The following is a 20,010-nucleotide window of genomic DNA, read 5'->3' as shown; positions in this document are numbered from 1 at the left end:
ACACCCCTTTCTTAAGGTTATTATCCTTGGATCATGTAAGGATGTCTTTGTGGTTTAATTGTCTCCAGATTGAATATTAACACCATATTGATACCTCCCCCAGGGCCTTCTGCTTCCGTCTTTACTCTGGCCAGTTCTTTAGCCATAACACTGGATCTTTATGTCTCACTCCAAATTATTTTCAAGCCTATGTTGAGTGAAAGAATATAGTATCAAAGAAAATGTTTTAATTTAGGGCTTCGTATTTTTGTACATTATATTTGTTTTTAAAAAAGTGTCCCATTGCAGATTGCAAGTATAAATTAGTGTCAGAATTACCATACAAAACTCTCTTGCTAACTTTAATCGGTAATTTCTTAGAGAGCGATAGAAAACATGGTGCTAATGAATAATGTGCCCAGAAGCTCTTATTATAGGGTTGGCATGAATTCCGCTTAATGACAAGCTTTCTCAAGCAGCAGTTGATTTTAAATCCTATTTTTCATTAGCAAAGTATAAAATGTTAATAATACCTTCCATTGTGCTGTTCTTTTGTAGCACAGGAACATGTATCTTCCATGTTCACCAAGACTGTCTTTAAGATCCTGCTAGTAACTTCCTATCTCATAAATAAGATTTGTTCGGGAAATAAAAATGTATGTTTTCCCATTGTTAGCTATATGTTTTTCTAATAATCACATCTGAAGCTTATTATGCAGTAATAGCCTTAAGATATTATTTTTTTTAATGTACTACTGTGGTCTTAATACTAGTTTTTAATCTCTTCTTGTTTCTATGAAGTCTGAATGAGATTTTCAAAATTGAATAATAATTTGATCCGTTAATCTTTTGAAGCTAGTAATTTTATTTTCCTCTCTTTGCAGTCTCTGAGGTTCGCAAATGAATAGAGCTTCATTACTGCAGTCTGCATTTAATAACCATTATCCATTATCTTGTAATTAAGACTCCCTGTAACGAATCATGAGGACAATGCAAAAATACATAGTACATTTCTTTAATGAACTGGAAAATGTTCATCTTGTTCTATTTAGTAATGAGTTGCTGAATAGTCATTAAATCCACTGGAGAATAGAGCTAGATGGATTTTGAAGACTGTCTTGAGTTTGTGGTTAATCTATTAGAATTAAAATTTCATCTTCTATTTTTATCAACAGCTGATTAGAAGTCATTCTGTTTGACCAAATTGATTAGAAGACCATATACAAGGGCAGCTGTTGTTTAATGAAAGTTTTTAATGAAACTGTACCATGGAGACTTGTAATTATAGGCCTTAGAAAAGCTTTGAGTTGCTTTAGACCACAAAAAAGTATTGTGCTAGAGATTTCAGATTAAGAAAATAAAAAAATACAATTGAATAAAATATTATAAATTTATTATTAATGTTAATTTCAGCTAATCACAGTTGAATTCTGATCCATTTAATGTGTTACTTTTGACTTTTCAGGCCTTTTATCTCCTAGTTTCGTCATTTCCTTGAAATTGTGGGCACTGATGGAGGAACATTTATATGGATAGCTATTTTAATTGTGAGATATTTTCTCAGAAGGTTTTTTTCCCAAAGCTGAGCAGAGGTGAGCTTGGTTAATGTTGGATTTACATGAGCCCTGAGGAGAGTTTACAGTGTTCTGTGATATTGATAATTTGAAATCTAGCTTTATTTCTCTAAGGTAATTTTGTTATAGCAGAGGGGTGAGGGAAAGCAATATTAAAATAAGAAGTAAGACAAAAGTGTGTGCCCACTTAGTCCCACCGGAAAATCCATTGTTCTTTTGACAGTTGTAAAATACTAATGTACTTTCTGAAGTATTTTTTATAATTAAAGCTAAGTCTTATTCCTGGATATAAAGAAATAGCTGTATGCCCAAACTGCTGTTTTAATCTCTCATGTGGTTTCTGGCTCTCAGTTATCCTCAGCTGATCCAACAAACACCGCATTTACTGCCTTAAACAGTAATAACAAGTGGTCAGACCTTATGCTCCCTAAGGGACTTTTATAGTCACGTGTTCTAAAATAGACATTGACAACTTCTACCTCTCATGCTCCCTGTCCCTCACAGAGTTTCCTCAGATGTATCCATTCATTATTATTTGGCTGTGTCTCGTACTTTCTGTGCTTTCAGTGCCTCTTCCGATGGTGGTGCTCTTCCTTCTACCCTCTCATCTTTACATTTTATCTCTTCTTCAAGATCTGTGCCAAATTCCATCTGTTCCATGAATCCTTCCTCTATTCTTTTAGCTAAAGTGAATCTGAGCCTTTTCAGTTCTTTTTGACCATGATAGTTACTTGGCATATGTCCCAAACACCTTAAATACCATATATAATTAGTATCTCTACCTGTACCTGATTTATACACAATAAAGTCTCAATATTTAAGAACTTCTGCTGCCAGTCCTGACACATGAAGAGCTTGGAAGTTGTCACTCTTGTCCTTAGAGCAAAAACAAAAATGAACAAAAAAAGATGAATATTTGGAAAATCAATGACTTTTCCCGGACTTATCAAAGAACTTAGATCTCAGGGCAAACTGCCACTTTGAAGTCTGGAGGGATGGTGACTGCTGAGAGTCAACCAAGATCTGCTAGAACCATAAACTGGTAAAAACACTTAAATGATAACTTTAACAACTTGTTGGAGGCCAAGTGTGGTGCCAGCACTTTTGTGGGTTTTACTTCCAGGAACCCTAGGTTCTTACAGTGAAGAGCCAAGATCTTCTCTTGGCTGTGGCAGGGTCGGGAGAAGATAATCTTTGCAAAATATGCACAAAGTGTTTTCCTTAACAAAGGCCTGCTCTCCAGGGCAACAGAATTTGCTGGAATCTTATCCCACCTAGAAGGGCATTTCCCTTTCACTCTTTCAGCCTCATCAAAGTGGGAGAGAAAAGCTAAGACACACTTGTGAAGGTTACAACCTAGAGACATGATGAGTCCACTATGACTGAAGTTTAATCATGGGATTATGAAATACTTGTTCTCCTCTATACATTATCACCATATCAGTTGGACTCCAGTAATCTAGTGGATGACAGTTAACAGAGCTAAAAGATAAAGACTGTCTCTGAAGAGGAAGACCAAGGAAGCCCAGAGTAAGAGGGTGGACAAAAACAAGGGCACTATTGTACTTGAAGACTTAGCACTGGTGACTGCAGCAAATGTAAAACACAGCCTAGTTCCTGACCAGATTAGTGTAAAATCTCACACAAAAGGCCTGTTTACTTCAGTTCCTAATATGTCATGTCTGCTTCCCACAACAAATTATAAGAGATGCTGCAAAGCAAGAGAAAACACAGTCTGTAGAGACAAAACAAGCATCAGAACCAGATTCAGACATGACATAGATGTTGAAATTATCAGAATGAGAAATTTAAAATAATTGTAATTGATAAAGTACTAATTCTAATGGAAAAAAATAGAAATGGAAGAATGATAGGTAATATAAGCAGAGAGAAACTCTAAGAAATATTCAAAAGGAAAAGTAAGAAATCAAAAACTGGAGCATGGGCCTTGATGGGCTCATTAGATTACTGGATAGAATCAATGACCATGAAGATAGAACCAGAAAAACCTCCAAACTGAAACGTAAAGAGATAAAAGGACAAAAAAAAGCAGAACAAAAACTGAGGGACAATTTCAAAAGATGTGATACATGTATTTGGAATAACAGAAGAAGAAAGAGAAAATGGAGCAGACAAGATGTTTGAATTAATGGCCAAGAATTTTCCAAAATTAATGACAGATAACTAAACCATGGATCCAGGAAGCTCAGAGAACACCACAGGATAAATATGAAAAAACAAACAAACAAAACAAAAAACAAAACAAAAAAAACTACACCTAAATATATCATAATCAACCTAGAGGAAACCAAAGACAAATAGAAAATCTTGAAAAAAGCCAGAGAAAGAAAACATCTTACCTATAGAAGAAAAATAATTACAGCAGACTTCTTATTGAAAACCATGTCAGCAAGAAGTGGATAAAATGAAGCACTAAGTGTTCAAAGAAAAAACACCCAAGCAAAAAATCTATATCCAGTGAAATTATCCTTCAAAAGTGAAAGAGCTCAGACATATATAACTGAGGGAATTCACTGCCAGCAGTCCTGTGTTGTAAGAAATGTTCAAGGAGAAGGAAAATAATATACATCAGAAACTCTGATCTACATTGAAAAAGGAAGAATATCAGAGAAGGAATACATGAAAAATAAAAAATCACTTTTCTTTCCCAATTGATGTAAAAGGTAACTGTTAAAAATAGTAGTAACAATGCACATGAATGGGATAAGAGGGAGGAATTAGGAATACTTTGTTAAAAGATATCTCCAATACCTATGTAGCAGTATAGTATTATACTATAATTTGCTAAAAATTTGCTAAAATTTGCTAAATTTTAAATTTGCTAAAAATATATTCTGAAAACTCCAGGACAACCACTAAAAAAATGTACAAAAGGAAGTGTAATTGATATGCTGAGAGGAGATAAAATGGAACCATAGAAAATGTTCAATTAAAACCAGGGAAGGCAGAAAAAGAGGTGTAAAAATTAATTAAAGAAAAAAAAAAGACAAAAAGCCCTATTTCAGTGAATGTCCTCAGACTACTTGAGTAGTCTGCTGGGTTTTTTTGTTTTTGTTTTTGAAGTTTTCTATAAATATCAGTTTGATCATAATTGATTGATGATGCTATTCAATTTGAATGTATCTGCTCATATTCTATATGTTTATCAATTACTGAAAGAAGGGTTTTGAAGTCTCCAGCTATAATAGTAGATTTGTCTATTTCACTTCAATTCTGTCAGATTTTGCCTCATGTATTTTTGATGCTCCATTATTAGGTGCATACATGTTTAGGATTGCTATGTCTCCTTGGAGAAATAACCCCTTTATCATTATGTCATACCCTTTTTTATCCCTGTAATTTTCCTTTTTCTGAAGTCTGCTTTGCCTGAAATTAATATGGGTACTCTACTCTGATTAATTCTATATATATTTTATATATTTTTCCATCCCTTTATTTTTAACCTTCCGGATCTTTATGTTTAAAGTAGATTTCTTAGAGACAACATACATTATTTTTTGTCAGTCTCTGATTTTAACTGGTGCATTTAGACCACTAACATTTAAAGTGATTGTTTATTTACTTGGATTAATATCTGCAAGGTGATGGCCTGCCCAGATGGCTCAGCGGTTTGGCGCCACCTTCAGCCCAGGGCGTGATCCTGGAGCCCCGGGATTGAGTCCCATGTCGGGTCCCTGCATGGAGCCTGTTTCTCCCTCTGTCTGTGTCTCTGCCTTTCTCTCTCCATGTCTTTCATGAATAAATAAAATCTTTAAAAAAAAAATATCTGCGAGGATAAATAGTCCAAATAAGCCTGTATCTATTAAGGAAGTTATTTTAATTTTAATTTGATTTATTTTATAAATATTATATATAATAAATACATAAGCATATATTTATACAAACTATTATAAAACTATTTTAATTCTAAAATATTGTAAAATAAATTTCTTATTTATTTAATAATTTAATAAGTTACTACGGAAAGATTAAAAGATTAAAACCTTCCAATAGGGAAAGCAGTGGCTAAAGGTGGTTTCACTGATGAATTCTACTGAACATTTAAGGAAGAAATAATACCAATTATCTGTCTCTTCTAGAAAATTGAAGGATAGTGCTCACTCTGTGAGGCCATCGTTACCCCAATACCAAAGCCACATAAAGACATTGCAAGAAAGGAAAATTATAGATCAGTATCACCCATGACATGGATGCAAAAACAGTCCTCAACAATGTATTAGCAAAATGAGTTCAACAATGTATAAAAAGTATTATATGCCACAACCAAGGGGGATTTACTCCAGGTATGCAAGGCTGGGTCAGTGTAATGTAATCCAGCATATCAGTACACTATAGAGGAAAAATCATATGGTCATATCAAATGATACAGATGAGGCATCTAACATATTTATAATATATATTTATAATAAAAGCTCTCAGGCACCTAGGTGGCTCAGTGGTTGAGTGTCTGCCTTTGGCTCAGGTTGTGATCCCCGGATCAAGTCCAGCATTGGGCTCCCCACAGGGAGCCTACCTCTCCCTCTGCCTATGTCTCTGCCTCTGTGTGTGTGTGTGTATCTCATGAATAAATAAATAAAATATTTTTTAAAATAAAATAAATAAATAAAAGCTCTCAGCAAACCAGGAATACTAGGGAACATTCTAAGCTTGATAAAGAACACCTACAAACAAACTTTAGTTAACACACTTACGAGAAACAACACTATTCCCCAAAAGTCTCCCTAAGAATAAAGCAAGAATAAGTTCCTATTCAGCATTGTACTGGAAAGTCCTAGCTAGTGCAAGAAGACAAGAGAAAGAATTTAGATAAACACAAATTGGTAAGTGTGGTAGGCTAATAATGACTCCCAGAGATACATCCACATCCTAACCCCCAGAACCTGTGAATATTGCCTTATTTGGAGAAAAGGGTCTTTGCAGACATGATTAAATTAAGGATCTTGAGATGAAATGACTATTCTGGATTTTCCAGGCAGGACATAAATGCCATCACAAACGTTATTATCAGAGAGAGGCAAAGAAAGATTATATCTAAAAGAGAAGGCTATGTGAAGATGGAGGCAGAGGTGGGAGTGATGCAGCCAAGGAATGCTGGCAGCTCTAAGAAGCTGGATGAGTTAGGGAACAGATTTTCCCTAGGCCCTCCGCAAGATGTGCAGCTCTGCTGACAACTTGATTTTGGACTTCTGCCCTACAAAACTGTGAGAAAATTTTCTATTGCTTTAAGATACCAAGTTTGTTATAATTTGTTACAACAACCAAGAAATTAGTATAGGAAGAATGATATAAGAGTGTCTTTGCTCATAGATCACATGATTGTCTGTGGAGAAAATCCTCCCAAACCAACAAACTCTTGAAAACTACTGAGTGAGTTTACCAAGGTTGCATGACACAAGGTTAATATAAAAAGTCTATTGCTTTCCTGTCTACCAGCAGTGTGAACAATTGGAATTTAAAATTAAAAAAAAAAAAACTATCATTTAAAACAGCAATCCATAAATTGAATACTTGGGTATAATCTAACAAAAATATGCGTGTAATCTATATGTACACTTATTAGGTTGGATAAGATCCAAACACTGACAACACCAATTACTAGTAAAGATATAGAGCATCAGGAACTCTCATTCACTGCTCTTGGGAATGCAAGATGATACAGCTACTTTGGAAGATAATTTGGCAGTTTCTTTCAAAGCAAAATATGGTCTTACCATATAATCTCGCAATTGCCCCTCTCAGTATTTGTCCAACTGATTTGAAGATTTATGTCCACACAAAATCCTGCATATGAATGTTTGTAGCAGCTTTATTCATAAGTGCTAAAACTGAAGAAACCAAGATATCCTTTAAAAGGTGAATTGATAAATTGTGGTACATCCATTCAATGGAATATTATTTATCAATTTAAAAAATGAAGCCATGAAAAGACATGAGTAAACCTTGAATGCACATTGCTAAGTGAAAAGCCAGTCTGAAAGGCTGTATGATTCCCATACATGACATCCTGGAAAAGGCAAAACTGTCGTGATAGTAAAACGATCAGTGGTTGTCAGTATGAGTTGGAGAAGATGAAAATGTGGAGCACGGGGCTTTTTAGAGTGGTGAAAGTGATCTGTGTGATCCTGTAAGGATGCGTGTGTGACACTGTACATTTGTCAGAAGTACTAGAAACTCCACAAAGAGTGAACCTTAATATATGCACATTTTTTAAAAAATCACTTACGTAATCAGGGCGTTCCAGGATCGGATGTGGACTGTGAGCAAAGAATCTAGCTGTATTACAAATATACGAAACAGCCTCCCTGAAGGAAGTAGAAAAAAGGTGATGACCTACATAATATTATAAATAAAGGTGGGCTGTAAAGCTAAAGACACAGGAAAGTGCACATTAACACTGCATAGTAGTTAATAAAGTTGTTTCCCATGGTGTAGGTTAACAGTTCTGGTAGCAGTATATGTGGATACTGGATGTGAACAATTAAATAAATGGGTGACAGATGGTAGGTACTAGGTTTCTCACTGTTGAAGTGGGAGTTTACAGATGAAGGGGAGAGAGGGCTAGGATGATCCATGTGGTAATGGGTCAGAGTTGGAGTTGTCAGTATTATGGATGTTTAGTTTAATATAGATACAGATTGTTAAATATGGAATTATTAAAAGATACGTATATATAAATGGGTTAGTATACACACATAGATTTCCTTTTGAGGCAACAGAGACAGCCAGAAATAAGACCCTGTAGTAGCAATGAGTACCCCTCCACCAAGATTTTGGATTCAAATACCATTCTCTAAAAAAAAAAAAAAAAAAGAAAAGAAAACAAATACCATTCTCTAATAAAAGGAACTAGGGCTCTTTGGAGAAATGGCTTATTCTGGGACTGGGGCAGAAAACATAAAAGATAAACCTGGAACATTTGGCAATACCAGAGGAAGTGCTAAAAAAAAAAACAAAAATTCTACATGATGGAGGTGTGTCTTAGGAATATAGGAAGCAGCTGAAAGAACTCCCAGTGGCCAAAGGTAGAACCATTTGAGCAATGAAATAAAGTAATATTGGATTATAAACTCAAGTATAAAATAAATGTCTTTGAGTCTGTACTGATTTAAATGACTGTAAATAAGTATGAGAGGAGACAAATCTCCCACGCAAAAAAAGTCCACATAATTTATGTAGTTATTCCCCCCAAAGGTGTTAAATTATAATTCCTCATTCCTTAAGCATAGAATACACATAAGGGCTTCTTTCCAGGGGTACAGTATGGAAAATAGGGAAAAGAGAGTGACTTTGCAATGAAGAAACCTGACAAAAACTACCTCCTGAGTGATTACAGTCAACATCAACAGTGGTAAACCATGCTGATGGCAGGTACACATGATTTGATATGATGAGAATGTCACTTTACCTCTATGGTCTTCCTCCCCAGAAACCCATAACCCCAATTTAATCATGAAAGAAGTGTCAGATAAGTCCTAGTTGAGGGAAATTTTACAAAATACCTGACCAGTACTCCTCAAAACTGTTAAGGTCATCAAAATAAGGCAAATCCAAGAAGAACTGGAAACTATCACGGCCAAGAAGAACCCATGGTGATATGATAAATGGTATTTCATAGTATCCTGGATGAGACTAGATGCTAAGTAAAACTAAGGACATCTAAATAAAGTATGGATTTGGGTTAGTAGTAATATATCTATGTTGGTTCATTAATTATAACAAATGTACCATACTGATAAAAGTTGTTAATTACAGGGGGAAACTGGGTGTGGGATATATGGAAGTTCTCTGTACTGGCTTGATAATGTTTCTGTAGCTTTAGATCTGTTCTAAAATTTAAAATTTATTTAAAAACAAATAGAATGATATATTCTTGTGAGTCACCTGTCCAGTTTTGTTACCTGAACTGGAATGAAAGTCAAAACTATCTTCCCTTTCTCATTAGTCAGTTAAAGATGGGAAATACTGTAGTTTGCTATTTCTTGGTAGCTGTAGCCATCCGTCAATTCATCTATTCATCCATCTATCCATTCAAAATTCATTAATGAGCTTTGCATGTGTGTCATGCTCTGGGGATTCAGAGTGCATAGAAAGAAAGCTATAGCACCTGCCCTCCAATGTGCTTAAAATGCAATCAAGAAAGGGAGACAAACACGCAATGTGTAGGCCACTGTTACTACTCCTGGGCTCTTGTTGCTATTATGGTAGGTGTTCTGCTTTGCTCCTCCCAAATATGTTAGGAGGAGAATCCCTCCCTTATCCTAACTCTAGACTCTTTCAAAGGAGTTTGGCTCTTTTGGTTAACTTTAAACTGTGATTTTTAAGTGACCATACCATTTTTTTAGGCCTCCAAATGTGGTCGTGGACTTGTAATAATCTTCTCTTCTACGATGCTTGAAAGAATTTGGATGCTATCCAGTGTTGTACCCGAAAGCTTTCTGGTGGTTCAGAAGACAATGTCTTGGTCTCATTTTGAATTCTTTGGGGTTGTTCCTCTCACCTCTTACGTCTATTTGGAGGTTCTACTGTCTTCCCCTTGATTTCTTATTTCTGGTGTCATAGGGACCAGACATTGGTTCTATGGTCCTATTCATTTGTTCACCTATTATTAAACTTAGCACATGCCTAGTTTAGGGCTTTCATACTGGCTGTTTCTCTGCTTGTGATGTTCTTTTCACAGATTCCTTTCATTCACTCTTTATTTGAATTTCACTCTTGAGAGATGCCTTTATGATAACTCTGTATAAATATAGCTACCTCTCCACAATTCCATCACTTTCTACCTCATTACAATGCTTTTTTTTTTCATAACACTTATCTCCACCTGACATTTATTATATATTTACTTGCTTATTGTCTTTCTCTTCTAGAAAATCTGCTCACAATGGTAGGAACTTTATTGTTTAGTGGTCTCAGCATCTACGACAGTCTAGAACATAGCAAGCACTCAGTGAATATTTGGTAGATAAATGTGTGCATGACAGATCATTCTTCCAGTGGGCCTACAGACCTCCTTGCCTCAAAAAAAGCTTCTGATGACCTGCTTTCATTAATCAGAATTTCTATCATGTTTTTACAGATTGAAACCCTGCCTAGGTCCTTGATCCATTTATATTTGTAAATGCTTGAGAGTTTTCAAAGTGCTTTCACCTAGATTGTTGCTTTTAATTTCTTGTATGAATTAAAACTATGAATTAACTAAGAATTTTCTGATGTATTTTACAAACATGACAGTTTGGGAGATGAAATCAGATCTTCTGACTTCTGGCTCATCAAGTGATTACCCAGGATTTATGTTTCATCTCCACCTGTACTTTTGAGGGGCTTTTGAGGGCAAGGGCTTAAATTATTTGTTTTATTTTCCATTGTGCCTTAAACACATTGTGTTTACATAAAGGTGTGTTGATTTAAACCCTTCCATCCACAGAATAGTTGTGGAAATATCCTTTCCATTTGCAACTAAAGTGGAAAATTTTAGCCACTTCTTTCCTCTGCTTCTATTGACTTTGATGGACCTTGGGAGAATCTCAGAGATTAGCATTACCTATGGTTCCACAGAATCAGTGGGTTAGGGCTGTGAATTGCATAGAAATCACTTCGGAACCTTGTTAATATTCAGATTCTGGTTCAGTCGATCTAGTATAGGACCCAAAAGACTGCATTTTTAGCAAGCACCCTCGTGGTACCCATGCTACTCATCTGTAGAGCACATGTTGAATATTTCAGGGGTTAGTAACCACATAAAAGCTGGAATCTCTATTTGGCTACCTGACTTTGTGACCCTAGGTGAGTTTCTTGGAGACAGTACAGCATATTGGTTAAGCTATATTTCTTTGGTTAGAATTCTACGTCCCTACCTTACTATGACTCCGAGCGGGTTATTTAACTTTTCTGTATCTCAATTTCATCTTTTTAAAATAGGGATCATATTAGTACTTATACAGTTATGAGGAATGACTGAGTTATTACTTGTGAACCTAGAATAGAAGATAGCGCATAGCACACAGTGAATCTTAACTGTTACTATCATTTCTTTGTCTCCTTGTGCGATTCTGTTAAATTACATCAGTAGGTTTAAGATACATCTGAGAGACAGAAAATTGTTTAAAGTATTTGTAGGATGAAATTCCTAATCTCATTGGGAAGACAGTGCTTTCATTAATGAACAGTGCAGTACAAATCAGCTGGTGTTGGTTCTTCTTGTTATCATAGCTGTGTACTTCCTATCAAGTATGGGAAAATGAGTAGGCACTCCAGTTTTGTAGTGTTGTAATATATGATATTAAGCATAGAGCATGAAATTGTTTTTATTCATCTCAGTTATGCATTAAATAAGCCAACTTGATTTTAATTGATGATTTGGAAATATGGAGGCAGGGGCCCCAAGAATCAGTGAGAACCCAACTGGTACTTCATGTCATTCATGTAACAATTGGGGGATGGAAAGTATAGACAGAATTATTTTAAAGAGAGGTTTTGTTTCTCATTTTTCAAATAACTAATGAAAAATAAAGTGTTCCTCTGGAAAAAAATTTACATAGCCCACTTCTTTCACTGACTAAAAAGTGTAAAAATAAGTTTTTCATTAACACAGAGTTTTTTTTTTTTTTTCCTTTTGTTTTAGGATCAGATTTTATTAAGACCTCTACTGGAAAAGAAACAGTAAATGCCACTTTCCCAGTAGCTATAGTAATGCTACGGGCCATTAGAGATTTCTTCTGGAAAACTGGAAACAAGGTATATTATTGCCAGCAAATCTTTCTTCAGAGTAAAGATAATGTTATTTATAATACTAGTTACAGCCACAGAAACTGTCTTTATATGCAGAAGGTGTGAATGAGTTACCTTTATGAAGATAAATGTTTAATTTACCTTTCATTACAAAAGAACACATTCATGGAGAAAAATGTGCGATTAACAGAAAGTGAGTGTGAGTGTGGGAGTAAGTCTGTGTGATCAAGATGTAAACTCACTTTATGTCCTTTTATTAACTGAAGACAATTTTATCACTGACAAGAGATTCCTAAATGGGTTCTTTAACGAACTAATTCTGCTACAACACAGGCTTTCTGGTAAGGCGTTGGCCAGCGAAAACAGGTTAATGCAGAAATTAAACTTCCTTGAGGAATGGAAAGAATTGCAGAGTAACATTTATTGAATGATAAGCTGTGGTGGTGATATGAAAAGTATGCAATATAATGGGAAATAATCTTTTCCTGTCATTATTGAAGGACACACATAAATTGGTTTTTCTGTTGGGAAACCCCCGGTCCAGAAAAACTTATTACTTTTAATAATATGAGGTGAAGAGAAAATTCTCGAGGAGATGAACTTATTAAACAAAATAATGAAATGCTGTGAAACAGCAGGGAAAAGGTAGCTAGACGTTATATAGCTCTTGAATTAAATATCCATTTTTGCGTTTTATGGCAGTTGGATGTGCTCTTTGGAAGACTGTTAAGCTGAGGAGGGTATGTGCTAGCTTTTGTCAGCTTTTCGAAAAATAATACATATTTTTTTGAAACATATGATGTTAAAAAGAAAAATGCGTATGAGGTGTTTTTTAAAATGAGTTTGGATTTTCCTTTTCACTTCAAGTTGCTTGTTTAGCTGCAAATTATCTCAAAGGATTTTTTTTTTTTTTACATCATTGGAGAGAAAGGTAGTTTGTTTTTCTTTTTGTTGTTGTTTTTTTAATGAAACTGTGCCTTCCTCAGAAGACATCTTTTAAAACCAATCTATGGATTTCTGTCAAATGGAAACCCAAAAAAGACCTTTAATCCTATGCCAGCTAGATGTGATGACTTTATATGTGACTATACCTTTGGTTCATTTTTGGAAGTATTTTAGAGTGTACTGGGTTCGAGAGGAAATGAACTCCTTCCAGAATTTTCTCCTTCAGAATAACTTCATATCTTTAAAAAAGTACAAATAGGAAAGATAGTTACTGTGACCTTACATATGGCAGTTGACTCAATTTGAGTAACCTCTAGTTTGGTAGCTTTTCTGCACTGATCCAAATTAAAAAAAAGAAAGAAAGAAAGAAAGAAATGTTTAGCTATAAAAAAGAAAACTCTGTCTTTGGTCCTGCCAGCTGAGACCACCACCATTCATTTAGACCAGTGGTTCTTATTTACCATCAAAGTACAACAAAATAAGTGTGAAGCTTTTTATGCTTATAGGTTCCTGGGCCCTTGTCCCTAGCACTTCTGGATGAGGAGTAATCCTTAGACATCTATATGTTTCATAAGCTCTATAGTCGGGATTAAAATCCACCATTGGACACCTAACCCTGCTGTGTTCTCAACAGACATTTGAGTAGCTAACTATGTGTCATGTTAACCTATGTTAACAGAGATACAAAATGAACAAGTCCCTTTCCAGGAGAGCTTGTAGACAATAAGCAAAGAATTTCAATAAAAGTTTTAAGTGCTCAATATTCTAGGCTAGAGTAAGAAGGGACTCTGCTGGCTTTCATTACTTCTTTTTAATTGTATTGACCCTTTCCTCGGCTAATAAACAAAGTTTATCCCAGTTTTATTAAGAAACAGATACAAGTCAAATCATATTCATATTCATCTTAATCACGTTTGATTTCACATAGTGAAGATCTGTATATGTATCTGCAAATCAGGTGCATCCTTTCAGGTTGTTGACGAGTTGCCTGGGCAGCCCTTAGACTGTAAACTTTCTACATCATTGATTTAAGGGGTGTTTTAAAATGTGATGGGCCGTCTTCCAGACCATGATTAGTGTCACTCTGAGCAGCAGAGGTTTAATATTTCATAACTGATTTCATTGCAGATTTATGTTTTCCATATTCTCTCCCTTAAAAAAAAGGATAAACTTATGCTAGAACCTCTCTTTAGAAACACTGCCAGACTTGCTGACACAACTGAACTGTATAGAAAAATCTATATGAAGCTGCCTAATTGACAGAAATGCTCTTATGATTAACATGTATGCTAATATCAGCTAATTGATTTGGGGGGCCTTTTCTCAATAAATAATCTCATCCTCTTTATCTTCCCCACTTGCCCCATGTCTCTGCACTCTTTCAGAGCCACTTGGACTCCAGGGTAATAGGCAGATAGGGTTAGGATCAGTGTAATAGCTGCAATGGATCAGTGTACAGTGGCAATGTATGACTGAGGCAGGGAAACTAGTAAGGAGACCCACCGATCTTAGAACTAATGAGGGTCTAAACTAAAACAGCAGAAGTGAGAGTACAGAGGAAGTATGGATAGGAGGAGGGAAATACAGAAGTTAAAGAGGGAAGATTGGTAGGACTTGACCTTTGATTGATTGGGTGTGGTGTAGTGTGGTGTGGTGGGGAAAATGGTGGAATCCAGGTTAACTGTGAGATTTCTAGCTTAGGTTAATTATGGGACCATTCATGTATTGTCTCCCTTCTCTAGCATTCTTTTAGCAACTAACCCCGTGTTGGTGCTACCTATCGAATCAATGGCTTTTTGTGTTCAAATGCCTGAGCTTTAGTACTTGGGCTATGCAGTGTTTTCTTGATTGTTCTTGTCTGTAGATTCTCTACTCTACTGGTTTCAGGTTCTTGAGACAAGTAAATCCAGATAAGCAGGTTTTACTGTTTATAGAATACATTTATCCATTTCTAATGGACTCAGGGACATCATTTGTAAACATCAGATATTGGCTGAGTCGTGCTGTTTTATGTTCACCTTCAAAGACTACTGAACTGTGAAGAGCTCCTACACTCTTTCTACTGTGCTTATTTAACTGGTCTGGCTGCTTTACAGAACTCTTGCTACTGACGACTTAGAAAAAAGTCCCTACACTTCAGTTGATGAAAATAACTGCCAGTGCTCCTTCCTGATTGCTGCCACTTTGGTTACTGTGGCCTCACTGATTCTCTCCTCTTATTTTGAATACGTGTATGTGTTTTTTTCACCTCTGAAGGAAGGGCTGAAAGGCAACTAGACTGGCTGAATTGTAGAAATGTAGAATGAATGGGCTTTGGTGGTATCTGTTTTCCTTATTTATTGACACCTCTCTTGTTTATCCCCGGTTCACAGCTATAGTCTAGATGGTTGAGGTTTATGACTTTCCAATAAACGCAATGTTAATGAGGGTTATTAACGCTCATTAGTGTCTCCTCAGAAGCAGTGACATTCTTCGCATTAATCTTGGAAAAGTCATTTTGTAGTGTGAATGGGTGTGAGTCAGTGATCTGAGCTCTTTTGCTGGGTGAAGTGAAATAGACTTAATAAGAGAGAAAGAGAATTGAGACCCTGTATTAATGCAGTACCATTTTTTTTATTGTTGTTAAAGATTTTATTTACTTAGTTTTGAGAGAGAGAACACATGCCTGAGAGCCAGCATGTGCAGGGAGAGGAGCTGAGGGAGAGAATCTCCAGCAGACTCTGTGCTGAGTGTGGAGCCTGACAAGGGGCCCAATCCCAGGACTCTGAGATCATGACCTGAGCAGAAACCAAGAGTCCAGAGCTGAAACCAACTGAGCCAACCAGGCACCCCCATGCAGTATCATTTTTTAAAGCACTCCAGGAACAATAAACATTGTTCTCTTTCCCACCTTCCTTTGTAGATAGGCTTTAAACCAGCAGGAGGCATCCGCAGTGCAAAGGATTCCCTTGCTTGGCTCTCCCTCATAAAAGAAGAGCTGGGAGATGAATGGCTGACGCCAGAACTCTTTCGAATAGGTGCCAGTACCCTGCTTTCAGACATCGAGAGGCAGGTATGTAATAATCTATTGCCTTTGGGACAAATTGACAAGTGTGTTTTTGAGAGAGAAATGAAAAATCCCCTGCTGGGCTATGTGACCTAGAGAAAAAAATTCATCTGATTTACCTCATTGCCTCCAAACTTCTGCTTTCTTTCAAGCAAACCTCCACCTGAAGTAGGTTGAATGGAGAGTCTGCTGAAATGCGTAATAATGTGGGGCTTTATAATGAAACATTAAAGTTATTAATATTTAGTAGTATAATAATTAATATGTATGTGATATAGAATACTTATTAATTAACTAAATTCTGATTTACCTTACAGATTTACCATCACGTGACTGGAAGATATGCAGCCTATCACGATCTTGCAATGTGTTAAATCACTGACCAATTCCAGAAGAGCTCTTTAGATCAGTGTTTAGAATGTGTTTTTCTATGTGATTGCTAAAATTGTTTAATTAAAATATGAGGGGACTTTTTTTTCCCTTAAAACTTTCACTGAATTTAATTCAAAGAATAAAAGAAAAAAACAACTAACCCATACATAGTATTCTTTTCAGGCACTTTTGAAATGGTCCTAATTACTTGAAAATCTGTATGGTTAATTTTGTGAAGATTTTTCCCTTAAAAATTCTGAGTAAAATATTAATGATGGCTTTGACAACGTTAAATTCTAAGGAAAAAAAAAAGTTAAACTGCCCAAGAAATGTGCCTTAGCAAAAGAAAACGCAGCCTCCCTGAGCTGCTGGCCCTACTCTAATGACTTCAGGAGTCACTGACTTGGCACTAATTTCCTGCAATGAAAATCTGTCTTTAATTTTTGCAACAGATATGCTCTTATATTAATTGTTTCACTAATGAAACTTATGTTGTTGTTATAGGATGTTATGGACATTGCATTTTTAAATATAAAAATCCCTGTAGTTATTTTTTTGGGAAAAAAAACACTTTAAATCGTAACAACACCTACTGAAAAATTAATCCATTAAACATATAAAGAGGTTTTAATTAATGACTTTTTGAAGTCACACCTTCTAGTAGAGTCTTTGCATATGTATATCGGAAGGCACCTCAGTAAGAGCATTAATGAATACAACTTATGTAGATATGCTGAAACTTCAGATTTTTCTGGCATAACGAATAAGGGAAAGAAATAGCAGACACTAACATAGCACTTAATATGTCCTAAGCTCTTCACATCAATCAATGTATTTGAACCCTGTAACAGTCAGTACTGGTATTATCATTCTTTTATACAAATGAGGGCCTGAGGCCAGAAAGCTGAAGCAACTTGTCAAAGATCACAGAGCCCCCCATTGGCAGAGTCAAGAATCAAGCCCAGGCCGACAGCCTGGCTCCTGGGTGTCAGTCACCCTGGGTGTGCACCACTGCCCCTCAGCACCCATAGGCACAGCATCATAGTTCACTGTCTGCTCTGGAGAATGGGCATCTGCTTTGTTGTCTACTCTTCCCTTGCTCTGTCTGTCCCTCCAAGCTTTCCACGTCTACCATTTTTGCTTCCTAGCACCTCTCCCGCACGATTGAACCTATTAAGTTTCGGAGAGAGTCTTTTATCCTCCTTGAACAAGTCTCCAGCTACTCCTCAGTGGGAAACCTCAGACTGGGCATCCGTTTTGGTTTCACCTTCTGATAGTGGAAGCCCAGCCAGCCTCTTCCTCTTTCTAACCCTCTGACCTTGCTTCAGTCAGTTCACCTCTCTGGACCTTAGCTTCTTTATCTGTAAAAGAGAAAGATTGGGCAGGCAATATCAAGGTTCTTTGAGACCTAAAATCATATTGCCCTAAGGATAATTATAACAAATGCTAGAAAATGTTTTACAGCTATAAAGAGAAAACACTTTTGTAGCAATCTAAATTAGAATGTGCCTCTTGGGAATCAATTAGGCAAGTCCCCAAAGCACCTCTCCAACTGGAAATGAAATGACTAAAAAAGAAGGGAGGAGAAATCTTGCTTTCCCCCATTCCCTTAGCAGAAGGCTGTCCCTTGACTTACACCTTTGGATATGGTCAGTAGCTCTGAATGCCATATCCACCTTCATAACAACGCCAGCCCAGGTGCCCACAGCACAATGGCCAGTCACCTTTAGAGAAGTAACTTTGCAGAAAAATAATTACATTCTATCACCTTTGAAACTATTCCAATTTCACAGGGGTTTCTGTTTTCTTCCCATTAAACCCAGCTGGTCATTTTAGTTGATCAAGTGAACAGGCATCATTATCTTCAATTCTAATTTATATGAGGCATCCACTGAAATTGACCCCTGCGGACAATTATAGATTCACATAGGAAATTAAGACTGTGAGTCCCTCAAACCTATTAAAGGCTGATGAGCATGGCCTGATCTGAAGGTGTGTAATCTTATATTTTGGGGGACAATTTAGTCTAAGGACTGTCAGGCTCTTCATCAGGAATGTCTGCCCCTTACCTGGCTCTTGAAATCAAATGTAACACAGATGACTTTAATAGGAAGAGCCTAGTAAATGTTGATTGCTATGAAAACATAAGAGGAAGAGGTCATTTTCGAGGTGACTGTGATTTACTACAAGCAGATTTGTGTACTTGAGAACATAGGGAGCAGATGCTTTATATGATCAGAAAATGAGGATTGTGTCCTGTGTTTAAAGCTTCTATATTAATAAAGCAATCCCCCACCCCAGTTGTCCCAGTTGCTCAATAAAGCATATTAGGCCTTAAAGTTACTTTATAAACAACAAATCAGATAATTTGGGGGCTTAAAAAGCCTTTAGAGGATGTGTATTTCTAACTATCATTTTTTTTATGTAAGAAAAGAAACTGAACGTGGGGAAGTCATTTATGTAAGACCATGTAAAAAGTGAGAGCTGTGACTATGGGAGAGCCAGATCCCAGAAGGTAAAAGAAACAATGAAAACAGGAACACACATAAATGGCAACTGCTTATAAAGCCGTAAGTCAACCCACACTCGGAGCTTCACCTCTGTACGTGAGCTTGGTGGTGCCTGATGGTGTAGCCCCTTCAGGCCTCTCTGTTCCAAGATACTGGACTCTGAATAATCATTGTGTCTGTCATTGGAACACGTCATGCATCACTGAAACCAGAACTTAGGCCCGTATTTTGGCCGTGAAATATTTTACAAGACATAGCCAGGGCTTTAGAATCGAAAGTTTCTTTCTTATTTATACATTCTACCACACCTAACATTATGTTGGTCAGCATGTGAAATTCAGACTTTCAGAAGACTCACTTTTGCCTCTTAAGAGTCTTCTGGGGGCGCCTGGGTGGCATCTGACTTGGTTTCGGCTCAGTCGTGATCTCTGGGTTGTGGGGTCTAGCCCCGCTTCACGTTGGGCTCTGTGCTCAGCACAGTCTGCTTCTCCCTCTCCCTCTGCTCCACACCCCCATATGCTGTCTCTCAAATAAATAAAATTAAAAAAAAAAAGTCTTCTTAATGGTGTTTTGAAGACCAACCATCTAAATCTAGCCCAGGTGATGGTGTGGTGTATGCCATCTACTTTCTGAATTTTGGGTGACCTCAAAAACTGAAAAAAAAAAAAAAAAAGTTGAATGTTGCTTTATTGTGTTTATTATTTTTTTTAAGGACAAAAATGAGAAGGGGCTTGTTTGGATTCTGGTTTGTCTACAAATGAAGAGAAAATGACTAGTGCAATCACAAAACAATTTCATAATTACAGTATCTTTGCCTCATTCTAGATTATTTCAG

The 20,010-nt window shown here is 36.4% G+C and overlaps 1 protein-coding gene across 2 annotated transcripts in view; it reads left to right on the top strand.

Annotated features, from left to right (window-relative positions):
• Positions 1 to 16,825, top strand: part of DERA (deoxyribose-phosphate aldolase) — a 117,419-nt gene extending 100,594 nt beyond the window's left edge. For both annotated transcript variants that reach the window (XM_077870930.1, XM_077870929.1), the window contains 3 exons: positions 12,196 to 12,308; positions 16,150 to 16,299; positions 16,611 to 16,825. In XM_077870930.1, coding sequence (XP_077727056.1) covers positions 12,196 to 12,308; positions 16,150 to 16,299; positions 16,611 to 16,667 — 320 coding nt within the window. In that variant the 3' untranslated portion in view covers positions 16,668 to 16,825. The remainder of the gene's footprint in view (positions 1 to 12,195; positions 12,309 to 16,149; positions 16,300 to 16,610) is intronic.
• The last annotated feature ends 3,185 nt before the right edge of the window (positions 16,826 to 20,010 follow it).

This window comes from Canis aureus, chromosome 25, assembly GCF_053574225.1.
Source record: "Canis aureus isolate CA01 chromosome 25, VMU_Caureus_v.1.0, whole genome shotgun sequence".
Classification (NCBI taxonomy): domain Eukaryota; kingdom Metazoa; phylum Chordata; class Mammalia; order Carnivora; family Canidae; genus Canis; species Canis aureus.
This window is presented reverse-complemented; position numbering and strand designations above follow the sequence as displayed.